Source organism: Penicillium taxi (genome assembly GCF_028828555.1).
Source record: "Penicillium taxi strain IBT 34144 chromosome Unknown utg000001l_segment0_segment0, whole genome shotgun sequence".
Taxonomy (NCBI): domain Eukaryota; kingdom Fungi; phylum Ascomycota; class Eurotiomycetes; order Eurotiales; family Aspergillaceae; genus Penicillium; species Penicillium taxi.
Window position 1 is genome coordinate 1,739,868 of NW_026643203.1, and position 23,271 is coordinate 1,763,138.

Genomic DNA, 23,271 nt, shown 5'->3' on the forward strand with positions numbered 1-23,271 from the left:
AAACAAATCATCAAATGAATCATATTAACTGTCGCTCGAAAGGGCGATATTCGAATATCGTACTGAGAATAGTAAACATTGTGAGCTCCAACAAACTGCTACTCAACACCGTAGACAATCCACCAAGTGTCGTGAATTCCTACTAGTTGAATATTGCAGTTGTTGTGAAATCTACTTTCTTCATTGATGAAAGAACTAGCTACTTATAGTATATGGGTGCCCCTCTGTCCTGGACGAATGTCAACATTCGTCCGAGACAGAAGAGACGGTGAAGACGGGACATTACTGTCGCGAATGCACATCGCTCAAGGGTGTCGTTTGCGATGAATGCATATCGTTCAAGGATGCCGTGATATACTAATCTAGTTCCAGAGTTACTGTCCTGGCAGAAGCTTTTCGGCCGAAATACTTTCCGTCTGTTGATGGCCTTGTTTCTCGGCTGTCGCAACATTAACATATACATAGCCCAGCTCGTCTCCCAAATGCGCGATTGCAATGTCTAATATGGTATACTATCAACATACAACGCCACGGCTTTTATCAGACGGGATAGAGATACTCAGTTCTCTATCAGTGAGACATTCCTTCGAAGTGCAGCAGGTGATTACGCTAGACCCTCTGTCAGGGAGTGTGTTATGGGTATGGCACGTATGGCAAGTTATGCCAACAAATATGTGGAAGCTCCTGATTTTCGGGCGGAACAGGTATGTTCAGAATTATTATCTACCATTAAGATGGCACTTGTTCACGTCTAGTCCATAAACAGCTTTTATTCGCACCCATGTCAGTATCGACACGCCTCTCAGGGTTTCGCATAGATAACACTGCCTCAAGTCGTGGCTTCTCTTCCACTTCTACTCTCGCTCTGCCTTACTCCGCCCCAACTAGTAACGTGACGATCTTTTGTGGTGAGAAAGGCATTGCGACAGACTCCGTCACCGTAACAAAAATTCTTCAGTGGCGAACAGAAAAGGATTTTTTTCAAGGTGAAGGTGATGGCAGCAAACGGGTCGATAATACAAAGGTCATTTTCGAAGGAATATGTCATGGAGAAGAAGTAATCGTTAACTGCTGGGATGATTCCAAGTCACTTGGACAAGCTAACACGATTCTAGCTATCTCAACGAACGCGCGATATATCTGAACCTTCAGGACTGGAAACCAGATGGGTTCCCGTTCTTCTCCTGCGGATACGTCTTGGTGAAAAGGGGATATAGTCTCAATTTATACCTGAGCTTTTCACGCATAGGCATCTCTGAATAAGGAACCAAAAGGACAGGTTTGCCCCCGCGCCACCGCTTGACAGAGAAGAACTTTGCTTTCTATTTTCAAGTGACATTCTAGCGCACATTTTAGAGGGAAGTTGAATTAGTGAACCCGGCAGAAAACTGAAATCCAGCCATCACGTTATAGCGGTGAAAGCTCAACCGAACCCGACTATCCGTGCGCCCGCAACTTGCAATTTTCCTAATTCCAGGCGTAAGTTGCTATTCCACATACCATACTATTTTACCCAATATCTTCTACCCGCCATGGCTCAAACCGATGAATCCACCGAATCCCGCCTTTTAAAGGCCTGCGAAGCTGCTAAACGTGTCAAAAAACCAAATTTTTCTAAAATTGCGCGTGATCATGGTGTCAATCGACAGACACTGACCAACCGCGTCAAAAAAGGCACGACTGCGAGATCTCAACGAAAACCAGTTAATAAAGCTTTAAACGACGTCCAGGAAGAAGCTTTGGTACGCTGGATTGTCCAGTCAAATAATTGCGGCGTACCTCCAACACCAAAGCTAGTTGAAGCATGGGCAAATCACTTGCTTAGAGGAGATCGTTTTATTGGTAAAAATTGGGTCTATTCCTTTATGAAGCGTCTTCCTGAGGAGATAAATCTAGCTCCTCGACGCCAAAAAACCAGGGAATCGAAGTGGATTACAGCTGAAGATGTAGCTAGACTACATCATTGGTATGACTCACTTGAAAATGTTCTTCGAGGTGTGCCTGCGCGGCTAGTTTATAACTTTGATGAGTGTGGTTTTCGACTTGGTGAAGGTAAAAACCAGAGCTGTTTTGGTCTTCCTAAGACTAAACGAGGTGAAAATATGACTGCTGTTGAGTGTATTTCAGCCGATGGTTGGGTTATGGATCCACTCTTTATTTTCAAAGGCAGTGTGTTCATGGAAGACTGGTTTGAACCAGATTTACCACCTAATTTTATGACTGCAAAGTCAGAAAATGGTTGGGTATCTGATGAGCTAGCCTTGGATTGGCTAGATGCCTTTATTAAGGCCACTGGAACACCTGATCGTCTGAAAAAAGGTATACTTCTTCTCTTACTCTTTATATCTCTTATTTTACTAACTCTCTATAGATGAGAAGCGTGTCCTCATATTCGATCGTCATGACTCGCATCTGACACTTGAATTCCTACAAAAGTGTGAAGATCATAAGATTATAGCCTTTGGTTTCTTACCACATTTGACACATCTTTGCCAGCCACTTGATGGGATGCCATTTCTAAGCTATAAACAACATTTTCGAAGGCTTAATAATGATATCTCTTATTGGGCTGGCAAGCCTATAACGAAGGCTGAGTTTTCAAGGGTAATTCATCTTGTACGGGAGAAGACCTTTAACCCCCGGATCATTCGAGACTCTTTTAAAGAGCGTGGTATATATCCTGTGGATAGTAGTAAGATCTTGTATAAGTTCCCTAACCAGTGGGATGCGATATCAGATATTATTATTACTGAAAGTGGTTCTGAAGAGTCGACACCATCCCCACCACCATCCTCCTCTAGTGTTGAACATACTCCGAAAATCATGAAAATGCTTCAGAAGAGCCAAGAGAAGCTACTTTAGCATAAAGATCTTCTTACACCTAAATTATAACGGGGTCTTACACGTCTTTGTCATTATCACCAATAACTATGCAATGAAGAGGTTCGAAATACAAAGATACAATTAATGATATTAGGGTTGCACTAGCACCACTCCGTCGCTCAAAGACTAAACGACAACTTAAGGATGGTGTGTCACCTAAACTTGATGCAGATCATTCAATTATGGCTAGGAAAGCTCAAGAAGAGGTGGCAAAACAGAAGAAGTTGGTAAAAGACTATAGAAGAAGATATGGTAATAAGCCACCACCACAAGAGGAGATGGTTGAGGAGAAAGAGCATTCTTCATTATTATCAGCGATGAAGAGAGATATACGTTATTTTGAACAGATGTGGTGTGAGTGTAAATAATAGGTGGAATTGGCAATACCAGTGTAAATTTTTCAATTTGGCAATACTGGTGTGCTCTATGGGTCGCAAAGTGATAACCTAAATTGGAAGTATATCACGTGTATCTATATAGGTTGTTCTCTAACTTGTCTTCCCGTTGGAAGATTAAAGTAGTCTTTTTGGCTCGGTGAGCGGCTTGTGTCCTCTAGCACCAATCGTTATATGAAGCTCAACATACTATATAATTCATGTTTTATAAAACAAGAAAATTACGACCGACCTCATAATGCGGTTGCCCCTGTTGCTGACTACCTAAGTACAAAGTTTACATCTGCATAATCGGCACTTTTAAAAAAATTGGAGATGATTCGCCACAAAGACAGCTGAGCTGTAAATTTTGGTCAGACACCGTCACACCGAGCATATAAAGTACACGTTTCAGCCGAGGTTGTGAGGCTTTCCCCTCATCGTCTTGCATATAGAAACCGGAAAAGAGTACCCCCTCCCGAGGTTACTCATCTTTGAAAGAGTGCTGAGTGGTAGATTTATAACTGGGCTCGTACATTGTCCTACATAAAGCGTTCCTACTTGGATAATACATAACTATATTAAAAATTGGGAGCTCACGGGATTTTTTGGTCATACAGTTCAACATCTGGATGGAAATTTTGTATTAACCTTGAAGATGCCTTCAGTTGCAACAATCCATAGGCGTAATGTCTACAGCAAGGATGTCTATACCTTCTACCCCGTGCTCATTATCGGCGCTGGAGAATCAGGGGTTGCCATGGGCTGTCGTCTGAAAGAAGTCCTTGGCACTGATCAATTTCGAATCTTTGAGAGACAGTCTGGAGTCGGCGGCACTTGGTGGATCAATCGCTACCCTGGTGTTGCTTGTGATATGTGGGTCTGGCATTGTTCTTCAAATTGGCGCTGATAACTAACGCAGAGCCAACATAGTCCGGCCCTCTTCTACTCATTCTCATTTGCGCCAAAGAAGAATTGGTCAACTATACATCCACCAGGCTCGGAGATTGCGCTGTATATCTCAGATGTCTGCGAACACTATGGAATCATGGACAAGATCCAGTTTCACACAGACATTCGACAGATTCGGTGGATCGAAGAGGATGAGGAGTGGGAAATCATCTTGGCCCACCTTGTTCCAGGAACTGGTGATCTATCCCAATACGAGCGAGATCAGCTCGCTGCCAAAGAAGGCTCACACAGTGTGTATATCACAACCGAGAAGGTACGCGCCAAGGTTGTTGTCAGCGGCGTCGGTTCATTAGTGGAGCCAAGGACATGGCCGAAAGATATTCCTGGTATCGAGGACTTCCAAGGAGAAATCGTCCATACAGCACGGTGGAACCCAAACATAGATTTCAACAATAAGGATGTCATCGTACTTGGATCCGGCTGCAGTGCGGCACAAGTCGTTCCTGAGCTGGTTAAACCTGAGTTCAACGCTCGGTCTGTTACGCAATTTATGCGTACTCCCCCTTGGGTCCAGCCAGATTTGATGACGCCTGGTCAGGTTGACTGGTGGAAGAGGTGGATGCCGACATTAATGACGAACGTCCCCGGTTTATTAAGCTTGCTTCGAAGAACTTCATTCTTCCTGTCCGAGGAGATTTATTTTGCTATCTTTCCCAAGACTGCTTATGCCGCATTGCGGAGACCGATGTTGGAAAAGAAATTCCTGGATCATATGCGCCAGGTTGCTCCAAAGGAATACCACGAAATCCTCACGCCAAATTATCCCCTCGGATGCAAGCGACGTATCATCGATAGTACCTGGTACCGGAGCCTGAACGAGCCAAACGTTGAGTTGACTACAAGCCCGTTGACGCATATTTTTGCGAGAAGCGTTGCTATGGGACCTGGATGCTATTACCCTCCTGGTAAAGAAGACTCTGTCATTAAAAGGAAGGAAATTCCGGCAGATGTGATCGTCCTAGGCAATGGCTTTGCAACAAACCAGTACCTTCACCCAATCAAAGTATATGGGAGAGGCAATAGGGCCATGGATGATATCTGGGAAGAACGCGGAGGTGCGCAGGCCTATCTTGGCATTGCGATGGATCAATTCCCAAACTTCTTCATGCTCTTCGGGCCAAACACCGCTACCGGCCATACCAGTGTGATTTTCACAACTGAAAACGCGATCAACTACTCCCTGAATTTTATCAAGCCTATTTTGGAAGGCCACGTCAACACATACGAAATTAGGGAGGATGCTCAGCTGACGTGGACGCAGCGAGTACAGGATAAGTTGCAAGATACGGTCTTCGGTCGTGGTAGTTGTACAAGCTGGTACATCACCTCAGGCGGCTGGAACTCTTCTACCTACCCGTAAGTACCCGCTGACACAGGCCAATACCTCGGTTGAACTGAAGATGCTGACTGAAATTCTAGATGGAGCCAAATCCACTACTGGTACTGGTGCAAATTCCCAGTTTGGCGGCATTGGACTGCAAAATTGACTCGGAAGGGTCGCACTTTACGGCGAGTTAACACAGCTGTTCGCATCTCAAGCGTCATTGGTATTCTGGTGGGCCTTATATGGCTACGGGGAAATTTACAGCACCGAGACCAGATTTTGCAGACTCTGCAGGCTGGAAAAGATTTCATTGTGAAAAGGTTCATCAGTTAATCTATTGATATCTAGTTCCAATGACGGTGATATCTGTTTGATACGAAGAATTAGTGATGTTGAATTTCTCCATCTGTCGCGATGTTCCTCAAGCCCTCGCTATTTCTCTAACTCTTGGGCTCTGAGATATCAATTGTAATTTTAGATCTCATTATGGGGCTTGGGTCTTGAGGAAAGGTTATGCGGATTGGAATATTCCAACCTGACTTGGCCCACTGAAACTATGAGCCTTACGATTTATTTGGTACACTTATCACATATTTGACCGAGTCTGAATAGCACCTGGCCAGTGCAATACCAAAACTTGCTATGGATGGAAGAGTGAGCGACATTTTGGACTCGAGTCATATTGAAATGACGCCCAAAAAAGTACATGGCACATAATGCTCGAAACATCAAAAAGATAGTCCTTTAAGGATATTTTTTAGGAGTGTTTAGATATCTTCGAGTTTTGCATACACCTTCCTTCAAGTAATCTTATCCTTCATTCAAATTCCTTGCCGCCGGTCAATATTTGTTTAGGGCATCTTTTCCCTTTCCTTCAATTTAGTTATTTCTACTATGCGCAACATTTTTCTCATTCAGAGCTCTGTGAGGTATTTGCTGGTAAAATTTAACTTAGAGCCTGTATTCTAGGTGATATTATAAGCTATCCTAAAAGCCAATGAACCTTCCGGAAATGCTGGAATCTTGGCTTAAGCATGCTTATGTTGGAGAAAACTTTGAGACCCGTTTTTAGATCTCCAGACTTAGCTCCACTGCCAAAGTTTCATTTCTCATGGGTATCTTTTTGCAGTCTTAACATCTCAATATCCGGTGTTGAAGTTCAACTATGTTCGGAAATTTTAAGATGAGACGCCCTCAAGGACGAGTACTCAATTGGTGATTATCTGATTCATTCGATGATCAGACATTTGGAGTACTACTTACCATTTTGAATTCACTAAGATATTTAGTGTACCTAACAATAATATTTTGTAGCGCATGTGGGGTTAAAGAGCCATAAAGAATTTATTTCCAAGCTTTGGTGTGTATCAGACAGGTAAATATGAAAACTGGAAAACATACTGCTCGTTGTTCCCGCGCGTGAAATCAGCATTCTTACAAAGGCCACATTCTATAAATTATCTTCTTCTCTGAGCGAGTCTACTCTATAAAGGTGCATGGTATGTGCCTAATCATCATGGTGCTTTGGCCAACGAAGACGCTTTCATGGGCTGGGAGACAGAGAAACTGAAAATTGAAACACAAGTCGTGTTTCATATATAATTCTTCAAATTTACATTGTGATTATGAGATATCTTCCTTTAAAATAACGCTTGTAAGTTGTTAATGCATGAGGCTAGTTCAAAGCTCGACGGAATTCTCGTCAATTTACTGTAACTTCATAAGCATCATTGTACCTCAGAGATCCAGTTTTACATTCTGCCAGATATCTTTTAGACTATACATTCCGGGGTCTACTATGTTTGCTAACGATGTTATAGATATGGAGTTGATAACTGCTACCCGCCAATGATATTACCATAATATGATGAGTCAGCCTCAGATCCGGGGAATCTCAACCCCCACGAGGAATGTCTCCGCACTCTATCGGCATTGTAACTCCCGAACACCAGTCTCTGAGCTTCCAGTTCTACGTGTGGCATGGCTTCGGAATCACCCCAGGTGGAGACTACACCACCACAGGCCAGCCCCAGTGATCTGAACGGTACTCCGGCTACTGAGACGGCAAAGAGGAGAGCGGAACAGAGTAACGGAACACACGCGCGCGAAGCGGAATCGCTACATCTCCATCGCATGGTATGTGAAGGCATGAGCGTCTAGTCTAGCCTTATACGCTTCGGTATCCAGGGGCGGATGTTGGCAGAATGCGGCGTCCTCTGCTGCATCATGCCATTCGGCTTTTCCCTTTTCCATTGTTGCCGCGGAATTATTGTACAGCGTTGACGGACCTTTGTTTAGCAATGAATGCAAACGTCGCAAAATCAAGTGCAATGGCCAGGTTCCATGCCAGCGATGCGGACATCTCAATCTAGAATGTAAGGAGAACTCTCGAATCTCTATGACAGCCTATCATGTCGCAGTATCCCACCTGCGTTGTAATAGCTGCATGATGCTAGGAATATTCTATGCTAATACCACATGTAGGCCGATATGCGCCAAATTGCTGTAATAACAACTTCAAAGATTCAGAGTAAGTTACTCAATTGAGTCCGATTGTTCTTTTGTCAAGTCTAACCATTGAATTAGAGAGTTCCGTTCGATGAATTCTCAGATCACAACTCTGCAGGACCAAGTCAACAATCTTTTTAACAGTCTCAATGATTTGAGGACCCAGAAACCCGCCTTTGAGTCTCCAGCCTTTGATCTATCTCGTGATGGTGCGCAATCGAGTTTTCCCTCCATGCCGAAGGCACGAGCTCGTCATCCACCCTTCCACGGCCCAACAAGCTCTGCCTTCAACTTTGATGTCGCCAAGTCCAGTCTACAAATTATGGGTATCCACCATCCAGAGTACGGCATGCCAGATGACTTAACGACTGCTAATGTTACACCCTCTGGTTCACCTCCTATTAGCTTCCTCAGTCATTCGATCCAAACACATCCAACCAAGGATCCGATTTGGACTATTCGACGGGAAGAAGCCTTTCGTCTGTGTAAGGTCTATGAGGAAGAGATTGGAATTATGTATCCGATTGTGGACATCACGGCTGTCGCTAGCCAGGCTAACCTCCTGTATACATTTATGGAAGCTGCTACGCGAACTGGGTTTGCGCAGAATACTCTTCCTGGCGCTGACAGCCTCAATGATGACAGTTCAGTTCTTTTGAAACTAATTCTTGCCACTACTCTGGTCGTGGAGGGAGGTGGTCAGAGTAAACTTGGTGACCGATTATTTTCATCGGTCAAGCCTGTGATCGAATCCAAGCTGTGGGAGTCACAGAGCCTCAGAAACGTTCAGCTGTTTGCCGCTGTGGTATGTTAACATTTGGATATCCCCGATGGAGAACTTTGCTCATTATATCGCAACTAGGCTACGTATCATTATCATATCGATGATGACGTGATGGCGTACAGATTGATTGGCTTAGCTGCACGGATGTGCCTGGAACTCGGACTTCACCGACGAGATGCTCTTGTCAAGCTATTCCCGAACGAAAGCCAATGGAAAGAAATTTCTCGGATTTTCTGGGCTGTTTACAGCCTAGAGAGGCGATGTGCCTTGGGCTCTGGCTTGCCCTTCGTTCTACAGGATGAAGATATTGATCCAAACCTACCCGAACTAGTAAGTCGACCAAATATCACAGCTTGAAATATCACCTAGCTGATCCAGACATCAGGATGATTCTTTACTCTATCTACGTTGTATGATTTCGTATAATCGGATAAGCTCGAAAATTTGGTATTCTGGACTTGGCTCTGAAGGTACAACCGACATCCGACAGGACGAAAATGGCTATTTGGATTATCAGATTCTGCAGTGGTATAAACAGATTCCGCACGAGCTGAAGTTTTTCTCCGTGGAGACCCTGATAAATGGAGACACCGTAAGTCGAGGAATGAAGCGTCTTAGAGTTCTGCTGTATCTGCGCATGAACCATTTGCGAACTCTGATCTATCGTCCCGTTCTGCATTCTGCTACGAAAATTGTCGAACAACAAAGTCAGGCTCAGACAGTGGTAGATATTGCCAAGGACACAGTGAGAGTCCTGACTCGTCTGAACCAGATGTCTGACATTTACCGCACCCAACAAATTCTCTTCAACCACTTCCTCGTCACAGCTCTGGGTGTGCTCTTCCTGGCAGTATGCCATGCGCCGACTGATTACAACAGGCAAGTACGCGACGAGTTTTACATGGCGCTGGACTTGATTAATGGATTTAGTACCAAGTCGTACGTTTCCAAACGACTGTGGAAGACCATAAAGGGTCTCCGTAAGACTGGGGAGAAATTGGGTGTATTAACGAGACAATCTGGCACCGATTCCAATGACCCTCATTCAACTGCCGCTGTGGCGATGGCAGGTCTCGCAGGACACTCCATCGATGACCTTTCTATGTACGGGTCGATGAATGAAGGAATTGAACTTGGAAATAGTCCACTGAACGGGCTCCAGATGAGCCATGAGTTGACAAATTTGTTCGAAGCAGTTGGTTCATTTGGTAACTTGACGCCCAGTGGCACTGATGGCATAAATGGTTTTATCGATGGAGAGATACAGAACACTGGTGAAGGCTTATCAGGGATCTTGGGCGGCGAGGAGGAGTTTTCCCGTATAATACGAAATATGTTCTAAGATGAGCAGTGCCAACGAGTTACGAAATACATCATATAATCTAGCCCCTTCAAATGCTCATAAATGTAGCCAGTAGTCATAGTTACAGGTAATGAGCAATCTTCACAATGATGCACATCATACTACATGTGACAGACGAGAATTGTGGTTATCTGTCGTCTCGCCACGTGACTAGCACCATCCCACGTTCACTCTTCCTTTCCGAGTTCATCTTTCTGTCCCATCAAGCTTTCATCTCGACTGATCATGCAAATCTAACCGTTGCTGTCACTCGACTGGAATCGCACTTGACATCCGTGCGGTATCCCACCGCCCCACCCAGGGAACCGAACCTAGCGTGGGCCTCATAACCTCGACCAGCACCACCTTGACGTGGTGTCAACTTCACTGATGAGCAGTTTCTGAGCTTAATTTCAATATCGGTAGGTTCATATCATATCTCTTACATATATTTGTTTGTAATTGAGGACGACACTAATATTGCCTAAAGTGGAGTCAGGTTGCGATACCTGGACGCCCTTTTCGATTTGGATCGCACAACCTCCCCTCCCGCACCGCACATCGCCTTACTCCATTCTTCAATTCAGCACAAAGGCAAACCGGCGCGCTTCTCAATCAAATCAACCAGTTTCGGTCACGTGGTGGTCGATAAGCTCGATTGTGCCGACTTTTCATCGAGCCCATTCCACTGCCCCTCCCCGCAGCCGCCACCTCTAATCGCCTAAGATCCGCGTGACTGCGTCACTGCGTCGCGATCTCTTCCCAAGCTCTTTACACATAATCTCGGCAACGTGTCGAGGGAGACAGGTTCGGCGTTGGCCGACGGCCTGAACAGGCTGGATTTGAGTCAACTGTCAGAATCAACACTCTCATCATCCGTGTCTGCTTCATTTGATATGTCGTCTTCAGAGGGTGCCCCGGAGTCATGGATCTCATCATTCTGCTCTTTGGTGGGCCATGAATTCTTTGCGGAGGTATCGGAGGATTTTATCGAGGATGACTTCAATCTGACCGGTCTGATGGGCCAGGTGCCCATGTACAAAGAGGCACTAGAGATGATTCTCGACGTGGAGCCGGAGGAGGACGAAGATGAAGAAGAGGAGGAAGAAGATGAAGATGAAGATGAGGATGAGGCTAACGAAGATCCTCTCAACTACCGACGATCTGGCGACCGCCGAAACGCCCGCGTGGCCAGCGATCTGAGTGCCATCGAGAGCTCAGCAGAGCTGCTTTATGGTCTCATTCACCAGCGCTACATCACCTCGCGACCGGGTATTCAGCAAATGTTGGAGAAGTACGAAATGCAACACTTTGGAGTTTGTCCGCGAGTCAAGTGCCATGGATGCAAGGTTCTACCCGTGGGTCGCTCCGATACACCTGGCCACGAGACAGTCAAGCTCTTCTGTCCTGGGTGCCAGGACATCTACACTCCCCCCAACAGCCGATTTCACTCTGTAGACGGTGCATTCTTCGGCACGACCTTTGGATGTCTGTTCTTCATGACATTCCCCGATTTTGATATTGGACCCCGACTTGATCACGCATCCCGTTCTGCGCAACTATCCTCCCGTACTTCCAATCCCCAGACAGGCAATGATTCCTCTGCTCTGGAGGATCAGCCTCTTGAAATCAACGGCATGCGTACGTCGAACTTCTGTCCAGGACTCGGACGCGGACACATCTATGATCCGAAAATCTATGGCTTCAAGGTTTCTGAGGTGTCGCGGGTTGGTCCGCGCATGAAGTGGCTGCGAATGAAGCCGAGGAATGTAAATGAGCTAGACGAGACCCTCAACCGCCAGGTTCCCTTTGATGATGATGAAGACGAGGGTGATGAAGCAGGCATGTGTAGATCATTTCCCTTTCTTAAAAGGCACGATATTAACTTTCTAGCAGGGGACCAAAACAAGGACACGGAGATGAGATTTGGACAGACTCAGGAGGCAGCTATCGCCAACCGCAAGAAAGCCCCTATGCGTCGGCGTCGACGAGCCGGGCTTTCTGATGAGAAGATGAGCTGAGCGTCCATCGATCGAGGCCTTTCTATGGGATCAGAAATTCAGAAATTGATGAGCTGAGCATTAAGAGAAGCTTGTCTATCGAAGTAGAAATGTCACATCTACGAATCCAGCTACGGTCGAAAAATGCCCATTGCCGACCAAGAATGGGAGATGTGCTAGGAATCTAATGTATGGCGATGGGCTTGCGCTCATTATCTGTTCTTCTGTGCTTTTGAATGTGGTGTTAATTTTAGTTTTTGGGTTGTCAGTTAATTGCCAGTGCTGTTGGCTTCTGACGCGCGTGCATCTCAAATAGCCACTGTCATATTGACACGGCTCAAATTTCAGTCCAATAAGTGCGATCCTTGAGAATCAATGTATCTTGGAATAGTTATTCCTCATAATTCGACAATGTTGAGATGTAGAGGAAAGTTCTATGTTTGCAGTGTCCTCCTTTCAAAGCATCACCGGACTATTTTTTTTCAGTGTGTACCATTCAAGATAATATCAGTTGACAGCATTACCTCCTATCTGTAGACCCTGGACAGGGATTCTGCTGTACTTGAACACAGACGTCGTTCCAAGTGATAGCCAAGATGTTACCACAATCTAGGCATTCTAATCTACACCTGGACATCTACATTCACGACCGGAGTTCTCCGCACATGATGAAAATCGAGTATTCCGCGGGTCATGTAAGAAAACAAGGGGAATTCCTGAAAGTATGCTCTAAAATGAGTGGTGCCAGCTAACCTTAGAGGTCTTGATGGAAATTTTGCATGCAGCTGGCAATAATTGGGCAAGGATAGGTCCCTATGTACTCCGTACCGGATCTCCTTTGCCTTTTTAGTTTTATCACTTACCTAGATAGCGCCCGCTACGAAAATTAGCTTGAGAACGGCTCTTAGTGGCCTGATCTGACTAGGAGTGCCTTTCCATCCATTCTGTAAGTCCTGGAGTGGCCCAGGTGGGTATCAGGTGATAGCTATCTAGGCACTGGTTTGCTTCATTGGACCTAGGGAGGATTGACCATTGGGCCTCAATTGATCGAAGCGCTATCTAGGTAGTACCTAGTGTCGATATTGCAGAATGAATTTGATGGACTCGTTCAATAACAGTACACCTTAGATACTATGGCACGAGCCCAAATGAACAAAGCTATGTTAACACGACATACTACTATAATGGACACAAAGAGTTTCTCAAACACTGCAGATACTACCACAAAGCCATTCACAAAGTTGAATAAGGTCAATTCTCTGACCGAGGCAGTTGAAAGAATGAGAGATTCCCAGTACACGTCTCAATTCAAGGACGAGGAGTCCCAGCAACCTTCGATGACTTTACTTTAACATGCGCCAGCGGTGTGCGTGCATGGGGTCGGAATGCATTTGGTCACTTAACAGCAAACGACGTAATATCATTCAACGTTTCAACAAAGATGTGTTATATGGTATATATCGGAGATCTCTCAGTAACCTGCAAAATGCTATCACGGTTTTAATGAATGCGAAGAAATCACTTCATTTTCTGTGCCTCATAGCTAGATATCTGACTTCAAATGTTGATAAACATCGCAATAACGACAAGAGAATATGAATCCGAACCATGCCTACCCTTGATGAGCTTCAGGCAGATCTTCCCGAAAGCTGTATCTGCCCAGACTATCTGAGAAGGCATCAAGCCGCAGAAGAGGTTTCCAAGGTTCGATCGCAATTCATCAGGACCTCTGCATTTCTGTTTGATAGCATCTCCTATGATCCTCATGAGTGGACTGAATGGAGAGGTATAACTTTTCAATTTTAGTATACTGATGATTCATTTCTTGGGCAAGAACCAATATCCTCACAATTTCAATTTTTGGATAGACTCAAACCTTCGTTATTGATCAATCGCCATACTACTGGCACATTATGATCATATATACATCTAGCAATCTACCTGGGTACCTGGGAAACAATCACCTTCTTCAGTGATGAGCCCAATACTGCCTTCACAAGCATGAGACAATCCAGTAAGGCTGCCAAGGTTTTGTCTGATACTTGTAGACCAGCACACCACCACAACCTCTGGAGCTTGAATGTGCTAATGAAGTCTTTATCCAGGAAGTTAACGAGTGTCACGAAGTTCATCATATAATGCAGTTCCACTTCTTATGTGTCAAATTCCGACATGTCTTCCCCTCAAAAGTGGAACGCACATTTCAATTTACTTCCACTTCAACCTCACTTCATACTTGGATCCGAAGAAGTATATACATAACAAAACCTAACCTACGAAGCAAACTTTAAATCTTCCTTGGGTTCGGAGCAAATAGTATTCATTGTTTCTTGATGTGGTTGCTAAGATGGTACGTATACCATTGAACCTATCCTCATACTCTAAGGGTGTGGTTGCTCAGATCATGTTCATGTTGTTAAGCTCATTGTTGATCAGGCGCGCACACGCGTGATACTGTAAGGGGTTATTGTGATTGCTGCTAGGTAGAAAACGCTCTCAATTTCATTTGCCTCATCCGCTGGCTTTGATTCAGAAATGTCGGTTAACTAGGCTACTGGCAAAGCACATAACTATCTATTCACGTATAATAATAGACATATGTATACGGGGTCAAAATGGAGGGTCATTCCTAAATGCTAGTTTGAAAGAATATATTGAAGCTGTCATGCCAGGGATCAATGGTCCTGTCAACTGATCTTCATTCTAGCAAAAAAGACTTAGTCCGGGATATGTTCTTGAATCTACAAAGGCGACACAAGGTGATTTGGTCTTCCAATAATGCAATTCACGAGTGATTGCATCGACGATATCCCCAATGCCTCAGAGACTCATGATATCGAGGTAGAGCTATAAATTTTGACGAACATATTTGCTGTTTGGTCCTATGAAGATACCACCATCAAGCAGGAAGAGGAGCACGAAAACCCTGACTTCATTGTTCGAGGGAAATCTGACAAAGCAGGTGAAGAAGACATGACCATGTCGACGAGTTTCATATGCACATCCGTATGAGAGTTAGTGTTTCAGGCCTTGGAATAAAGAATAAAAATACCGGCGCACTCGGTGCCAGGTTGAAGCCGGAAAAGGAATAGTCTGCAGTCGCTTGATTTGGTTTCTTCTTTCTACTAACATCCTTGAACAAACATGGATGCTCCTTTATTCGCTTAACCTCTAAGATCAACATGTACTTTCCTGAATATTCAAAGACTGTTCTCCACGCGATTATACTAAACAACTCAGCAAGTCTAAGTGCAGACTAAAATTTACCCGGTAAGCTTGACCCCAAGCTCCCCATAAAAGTAGCTGTAGCTAGGGTAGGAAATGCACTAGCAAATCTTGGAAGGAGATATGGTAAAGGTACCTATGCAATGCCGCATATACTAGACTGATAAGGCTCAATAGGCAGACATGAAACCTTAGGAGCTAGCTAGGTGTTTCTGTTTCTGTAGATGGGCTATGACGAGTAAGGTTCGCCTGGCTGTCAATACAATAGTTACTATAGCATGAGTGGACAACCAGAATCCCCTATAGATTGTATCTGCCACGTCATCCACCACCTGGTCTTGTTTGAAATGTGTATACTTCAGAACAAAGAATCCCGTTTCCTCGTTGTTCCGTGATTTTCTTCCTTTCCTAGATCTATCACCCCTGAAGGAATCAAGAACTCCAGATCAAGAAATGATCCATCCCAATGGACCTAGCTTTCTGCCGAGCTGGAGATCTCGGAACGCCATATCACAGACCTACGACACGCCAATGATTATAATCGACTACTCCCCGGGCCATTCCTGTACAAGGCTCAGCTATTCTTATCTATGGCCATAATTATACCACTTAGGAACCTAGGTATCCAGATATTTAGGCAATTATCGTGAAATGATACTTAGTATGAGATCCTGACTTCTCGGGTCTTTGCGTTTGATGACATATATTGTTATTTTCAAAATACATAGCTCAATATGGCCCCGCGTATCCAGCCTCTTAGCACAGTGGAGAAAACACCTCAGCAAAACTGAAATCTATTCATAATTCATAGCCCTTGGTATAATATTCAAAGAATCAGGCCGATCAAGGCTGCCTACATGTTCATTGTTCGTAGTACCGCCTACCTCGGGATCCAGGGCTGAATTGACGAGGCACACTCGGACTGTGTATAAGGCCGAACACCGGCATAACACCGACGATCCAGCCCATTACGGCCCACCTTGGGGTCTGAATAAAATCTTATTCGGAACAAAGATAACTCCTTTTTCGGTAAGAACCTTGGAAGCCTGGGCATTTTGATCGTGACTGACCACCTGCAGAAGGATCAAGTGGGTTTGTACATTTACATACGAGTGTGGTCTGGATTCATGTTCCATATTTTCCGAAAATGGGTTTTCCAAGGCTCTTGTTTGGGGGTTTGATAATGGGTTAAAGCGGGTCTTTGTAGCTGGGCTAATACCTTTAATGCCAGATGCATACAGCTGCATACAGCTGTCTCAGGCGTCCAGGAAGTTACTCATATCCCGATCTCCGCCCCAAGGCCTAGGTAGCTGTAGGTCTTCCTCAGACATAGTATGCGCCTTTTCTCGTATGCATACATGAATATCTCGCGTATTGGAAAGGGCCGAATCACACATTATTGTTTTCATTCCAAGGTTGGCAAGCCTTATGTTTGAGATTTTTCTAATTTCCTCTCGGCTTCTTTCGGGAATGATAATTGCTGATGTATTGATAATTAACCGCCCCTCCCCTGCACCCTGTCATAAACAAAGAATGTAACCCGATAGTAGAAGGTAGAAAGTAGAAAGTAGAAAGTAGAAAGTAGAAAGTAGAAAGTAGAAAGTACTCTACACCAAGTACTCCATCTACGTAGTACGCCCTACCGTTGACAGCACCTTTCCCGATTAGTTAGAATAAGAATCCTTGATCTACAAAAGTCAAAAAAATATATGATGGAACAAGAACTAGGTATTTGAAATTCTAGGATTCTATTATTGACTTGATGGCGGGGCACTGGCGCTACTGTAGGTACTGTTTTCAGCTCAAAGCTCGTACCCTTTTAAGGACAGTTAGGCCGATCGTGAACCTATGATCGTATGACATAGGTATTAGTAAGGCCAGGTAAACATGATCCCAACAGTATATCGCAGCTTAATTGACCTAACGTGATCCAGAAAGCAGAAGCGGGCTCCGCTGTTCCCCACTGTTGGTTATTGAATGATTAGCCCCCATGATCTTCGTTGTTTTCTTCACTCTAGGTCATACCTGAGTAGATACCTGCATTGATGTGGTACTGTGTAAGTAAGATGTTGTGGGGCAACTTAAAGTATGCTTTATCTGATTTGAAGGACTTAGAATTGGTTCCAACGTTTCGGCCCCTTTAACCTGGACCTTTTTTCATCTTATCCGTATTTTGGACCCTCGTTTTAGGCACTATACCTGTTCTGTGTGTCGAAATGTGGAGGCCTAATAATTCATCGTTCCTGTATTTTCCGTGTGGTTCATGGACCAGAATTAGTCAAGCATAATACCTTGAAGTGGGTACAGGATCTAAAGATCAGGCGAACGGAAAGAAAACACTCCACTTTACAGAGTATGATGTGCTCACTCCACTTAAATATTTCATTTTACGTTCGGAATGTTTCTTGGTATTGCGGCTGAAAGTGAACCTTGGTAAAGCCCTGAAGACCTCAGAAACGGCGCGGTTATTGATTGATATTAGCCTTGTGCCAAGGGATGCTCCGTAGTACATGTAGCCATAGCCATAGACATAAGTACGTATCAGTGTTAGTGGTAAGAACAAGGTTAAAGACAAGATCTATTGACCAAATTCCAAATTAGGACACCCTATTTCCTCCCTGTAAATGAGAATTCTAAATTCGGTAAAATTTACCAAAAGAGTCGTCCTTGTCATAACCTTATCGCCGTAGGGTTACGGCGACGGGTCCACCCTTCATTTCCCGCAGTCCGAGGTTAGTCCGATTATGCCGTTGAGTTGTTTGCTTTGGAAATCATCAATTCCAAACATCTCGACTAGTGTCGCGGACTGCAGAACGCCGTTGATCTAGGATTCAGGGAAATAGGGATTTCTTTATACTCCGGACCTCGGGAATCATCGAAAACCCCCGGGCCCGAAACGCAGTGACTGATAACATCCCAGTATATTTCCTAATTGAGAATGTGCTAGGCAAATGAAACTAACCTAAAACGGAAAATGGACTCGACCAACTTGATTCATAGGTCCTTCTCTTCTCTCCCTTCTCCATAATAGGACTCGTAGATGACCCTATACGGGAACACGACAATGAAGCGCCACAGACTACAAAGACCGAGACCAAGCCCAATACCAACGGTTTGGAACTGTGATATATCCCCTACCTGGGTGCATCTACCTTCAGCCCACCTGGCACCCTTCCAATTTCAATCTAAAATTACATAATTCTCTACGGCCGAAACTAGCGGAGTCGAGTTTTCAAGAAAAACACTTGGTCTGCGGGTGGCGCACCGACCACGGGGTTGGATAGATTTTCATTACGAAGGGGTTGCGGAAGAGCCGCAATAACACACCGAAACCCGTGATATTGGGCAGAACAATATTGAAAAGAGCCCGAAAATGAAAACTAAAAGTCACGTGCATACAGTGAATTTACAGAAACAGAGAGGGATAATAGTACAAGCATATCTATTTACTCATTCTTTCTTGTGTATACTTTGTACTTCTCCAAGCTTTCGGGATTCAGAGAAAGGGGAAAGGCGGTTAATCATGAGGTCATCTCCCGAAATAACCAATCCAATCAGTTCGGGTTTAGTGGTTGTGGCCGAGTACTTAGTTATTTTCTCTTCAACGATTAGAGAAATTCCGAGGGTTTGGTAGCAAACGAAGAGAGAAGCCACATGGCATAGACAGTCCATAGTTACATGAGTCAGGGTATTTCTTTTTATTTCTTATCTCCTTATTGATGTTCTTTTGTCTTTCTTACAGTAGTTCTCGACTCCGCGCCCCCACAGAAAACTAGGGCAACCTTATACTCTATATACCAACCCTAACTGGGAAAGGGTAGCGTTTCATCGTTTCATCGTTGAAGTGGATACCTTTGAAAATGATGTGTTTGATGGAACGGTATTTTTCTCTTTTTGAGATATGGAGCTGCCTAAAGGGGTTAGGTTAGTATGGGGGCCATAACTCTGTAGGACGCCTGAATAGCCTGGAATTACCGCAATACCGCAACTACTTCTGTATATGTTTTGGGGGCCACGCTAAGCTGGAAACTTTAATGGATTATTAATCGATGGAGCTAGAAACAGGGTTTGTTCGTTTGTTCTAGTTGATTGTAAATCCATGGTTAGGTTGAGTATACTTATACTATGTTTGAGATTGAACCTTGGTCCTAGAATCTTTCGAAACCGCCATTTCCCCACATATCCATATCCATGTCCAGACATACTCAATAGACAATAATAATAGAACAAATGAAATGGAACAAATGGAATAATGATAAAAAACAGAAAACGCCACATTATGCTCGATCGTTACACATGGTGCCAATTAAATAAGGCTGGGTCAATTGAAAAAAAAATGGTATAACAGGGTAATCCTTGGATCACTCCAGGAATCAGATCACCGCCGTAGATCATAGTCATAGATCCCCGGCATAGCACGTGGAGAGCATGGGATAGACTCGGGCGTCATAGGAAAGGCGAAGATCGAGGCACCCGGGGAAGTCGATGGCCCACGGTGATCATAGCCGTAAGAAAGCGAAGGCATCTGAAGGACATTAGCGTTCGTGGTCGGAAGCTCATTTGACCGAGTGATAATGTACCGGCAGGACGGGCTCGGGATGAGATGAAGGCTGAGCACAAATGTCGATGCCTGCCATGGAGGCATAACTCATGCTAAAAGGACTGATGATATCTTCGTCGTAGGCTGACTTTCGCGGAGTGACCATGGACGAGGTCATCATCGGCACTACTGCAGGTAATGTCTCGCCATATTCTGGGAAAGACATTTCACCGTATGTGCTCGGGACAGTGTGGTAGACTGGTAATTGACTGTACGATGGTCGGTAGGTCTCGTATGCAGTAGATTGGAGTGGTGGGTAGGAGAAGACCGGTGAAGGCGAGGCGGAGAGCTGGCGTGTAGATTGTTGGGCAAACATGGATCGTTCATCTGTGGTATAGTATTCGTACGGATGTTCCGAGTGTTGTGTCTTTGTCTCTGTTGACTTGGAAAGGCGCTGTTTGGGCCGAGTCTTTGAGGGCTTTTGAAGGACTGGTTCTGCGTGTGATTGCTCGGGAGATGCAGAGGATGCAGCACGGCGCTCTAGATCTTCCAGGCGTCTCTTAAGCTTCTTGCCTATGATGGTTGTTAATAGAAGTAAAGCTTGGAAGGCGACTATCCAAACTCACGATAGTTCCGCTGAGCGATCCGGTTCTGGATGCGACGACGCTCAGCCAAGTCTGAGATCTTGGTCCAGTCTTCATTTGGGTTGGCGTTGGCACTGAAAGCGCTACTATTGCTGTGGTTGGAAGAGCGAGAGCCCGAACGGGCATCATAAGAGCGATGCATAGTGCAATGTATCAAAGATCAAGTATCAAATTTATCAAAGAAAGATTTAAAGACTGAAAGTATGAAGGTGCTTATAGTGCGGAAGAAAGCGGCTTTAAGATTGAATTATATAGTCCAGTCGGGGTATGGGGCTCCTATTGTCGATCAGCTGGGAATTACAATTTACGGGCCTTGCAGATGCTAAGCCCCCCATTCTGCCTCTTTTGGGTCAATTTTATCTGTGCATCTTTAGAACTGGAGTTGCCATGTGCGGATTTAGCATAAAAATAAAAATAAAATGATTTAAATTATGGGACAAGGATCCATCCGGGCCTGTTCAGCCTCGGACTTGGCCCAAGTACCATCAACCCACCAATCTGGGCCACGTTTTGGCGTATCACGCTGAAGTAAAGAATGGGGAATGGGTCGGGGCAACTTTTCTGCCGTTTCCAACGTCCTTGATCTTTCTGGCCCCATGGATAATGAAATTCCGCTGGACCGGGTCGATATCTCGTATTCCGGAAATAGTAATAGCTACTGCAGTCTACATAGGTATAGATCATAGATCATTATAGTGCATACCTAACCTTGGGGACCAGATAGTAAAGATAATGACCTGAATCTGGACCGAGCAAACGTTCGTTCAACTAGGCCGAGACATGATTGTTCCAGGGGGATGAAACGGGAAAGAGTAGAGTGGTTACACTAACATTCGTCTATTTTCCCTTTGACTCACGTGGGGCAGCTGAAGGAGGCCACGTTTTAGTATTTAGGTATTTGGGTATTGAAGTACTCCGTAATTTTAATAATATTTTAAAAGTATTTACCGACTAAGTATTTGCATTTCTGGTACTTTTTTATATGGGTTCTTGGCATACTAGGGTTAAAGATCTGACCCGTGTGTTGTTGCTGATCGTGGATCAAAACGAGGGCTAATTTCTGAAATGGTTATTTCCAGCGCTGTACAGGGAGTAGTGGAAATAATGGAGTCATTAGGATCCACTTATTAAAATAAAATGGAAAAATAGATAGAAAAACAAAGGAAGAAAAAAGAGGGGGAAAAGGTGGGGGCTTCTGTCTACAGAGTACTCCCTATCGCCTAATAATACCTGATGTTGACAAGGCTGGCCCTAGGAAGGTATTTGATTGGATCTGAGGTATCATCAACTTCCTTCTAACTAGATATTCTATATTGGAACTAAGACGTAGCGTAACACATCTCTCTTTTTTTTTTTTTTTTTCTTTTTACAAAAGTATTAACTGAATATCTAGATACTGATTATTAATGCAATGACAACTACCAAGGTGCTTACCCGAATACCGTCAAGTTGATACTTTGTAGTATACGAGCCCACCAATCCGCATACACGGGGCTCCACGGGGTAACAATGTACCATATACGTTACCAGTCTATGGGTAATATTTCAGTTTAATCATTTTATTTTTATTTTATAGATATTACATCTTACATTTTTGATAGGGCTGAGTCTCTCAGAAAGAGACAAGTCCGTTTTCCTCTTTGCGTCAAGAATGAACCGTGCTCACTGCTCATATACTCGTACACCGCTCATGAAGCCCACGTCCCCGGCTCGTATTCAAAGTGCTGCACGTTGATCCCGGAACCTGTCACCCCTCATACAAGGATCATATCCAATGATGTCCCTTGTTGATCCCCGGATGCTTGGGTGGGATTGCAGTTTGGTCCTTCTAGTAACCATCTAGAAAAATGTACCTGGCGGTGTGCTGCAAGCCCATTGGGATGAACAAGTGTCAAAGACACTTGAGACTTGATGACACGCAGATTTATGGGGGTCTAAGGTCCTTGATTTGGACCCTTCTATTTTGGCCCGTGTCACTCGTCAAACAAATATCCATATCCACAAGTGAACATTCCTGGCGGCAATCTCCGAGTTTACCATGACGTTCATCCTTCACCCAACTCTTCAAGTTACACAAAAAGTGCGAAATAGACCGAATTACGAACCCGGATGCGGGAGATGCGGAAATGGTCCTGGCATATACCATTAAACCATGGTTTGAAGGTCAAACGTGTCGCCCCCTTCTCCCTCCAATCGCCCTCGTCGGACAAGGCCCCCCAACTTCTATTCACTATTATACGTCCGAGCCCTTGAATGCGTTTCTTTTCTAATGCAAGATGAACATGGTTTGTCACTGTTTTGCCCCCCTTCCTGGGAATCACTCTAGACCGAGTCTATCCAGACCAAACTAGAACAGAAGGAAGAAACAGACTTTCGTGGCACACTGAAGAAAGACAGAAGAGATGGGTAAGGCAAAAAAAAAAAAAAGAAAAGAATGAAATAAAGAAAGTATGAAAACGCCGAACTCTCTAGTCCAATTCAGCAACCTATCATACTCTGCTCCCTACCACGGTATAAACTTGGAAAGATCGTGTCTAAACTCGAGGGGCCTGACGTCCCCAAGATAGCCTATGCAGAACATCTGTCGTGTCCCCACGCCTAACAGAAGAAAAAAAGAAATAATAAAGTCACCCAGCAGCGTACAGACTCAATTTGAAACAGATCTTGCCCTTCTC

At 44.5% G+C, this 23,271-nt stretch overlaps 5 protein-coding genes across 5 annotated transcripts; 4 read left to right on the forward strand and 1 right to left on the reverse strand.

Annotated features, from left to right (window-relative positions):
* Positions 1 to 635: 635 nt before the first annotated feature.
* On the forward strand, positions 636 to 1,144 carry N7495_000620 (uncharacterized protein; the record flags this gene model as incomplete). The annotated part of the gene is made up of 2 exons (XM_057203290.1): positions 636 to 704; positions 767 to 1,144. 2 exons carry the CDS (start codon positions 636 to 638, stop codon positions 1,142 to 1,144), a joined length of 447 nt encoding a protein of 148 aa, XP_057067363.1.
* Positions 1,145 to 3,915: 2,771 nt separating this feature from the next.
* N7495_000621 (flavin-containing monooxygenase) lies at positions 3,916 to 5,886 on the forward strand (the record flags this gene model as incomplete). The annotated part of the gene is made up of 3 exons (XM_057203291.1): positions 3,916 to 4,133; positions 4,191 to 5,585; positions 5,649 to 5,886. The coding sequence occupies 3 exons, from the start codon at positions 3,916 to 3,918 to the stop codon at positions 5,884 to 5,886; spliced, it is 1,851 nt and encodes a 616-aa protein (XP_057067364.1).
* A 1,647-nt stretch (positions 5,887 to 7,533) lies between these two features.
* On the forward strand, positions 7,534 to 10,187 carry N7495_000622 (transcription factor domain-containing protein; the record flags this gene model as incomplete). The annotated part of the gene is made up of 5 exons (XM_057203292.1): positions 7,534 to 7,689; positions 8,038 to 8,083; positions 8,142 to 8,866; positions 8,924 to 9,175; positions 9,336 to 10,187. The coding sequence occupies 5 exons, from the start codon at positions 7,534 to 7,536 to the stop codon at positions 10,185 to 10,187; spliced, it is 2,031 nt and encodes a 676-aa protein (XP_057067365.1).
* An 896-nt stretch (positions 10,188 to 11,083) lies between these two features.
* N7495_000623 (casein kinase II subunit beta) lies at positions 11,084 to 12,208 on the forward strand (the record flags this gene model as incomplete). Its single annotated transcript, XM_057203293.1, has 1 exon — positions 11,084 to 12,208. The coding sequence occupies one exon, from the start codon at positions 11,084 to 11,086 to the stop codon at positions 12,206 to 12,208; it is 1,125 nt and encodes a 374-aa protein (XP_057067366.1).
* Positions 12,209 to 19,790: 7,582 nt separating this feature from the next.
* On the reverse strand, positions 19,791 to 20,738 carry N7495_000624 (bZIP transcription factor; the record flags this gene model as incomplete). The annotated part of the gene is made up of 3 exons (XM_057203294.1): positions 19,791 to 19,937; positions 19,993 to 20,525; positions 20,579 to 20,738. The coding sequence occupies 3 exons, from the start codon at positions 20,736 to 20,738 to the stop codon at positions 19,791 to 19,793; spliced, it is 840 nt and encodes a 279-aa protein (XP_057067367.1).
* Positions 20,739 to 23,271: the final 2,533 nt, after the last annotated feature.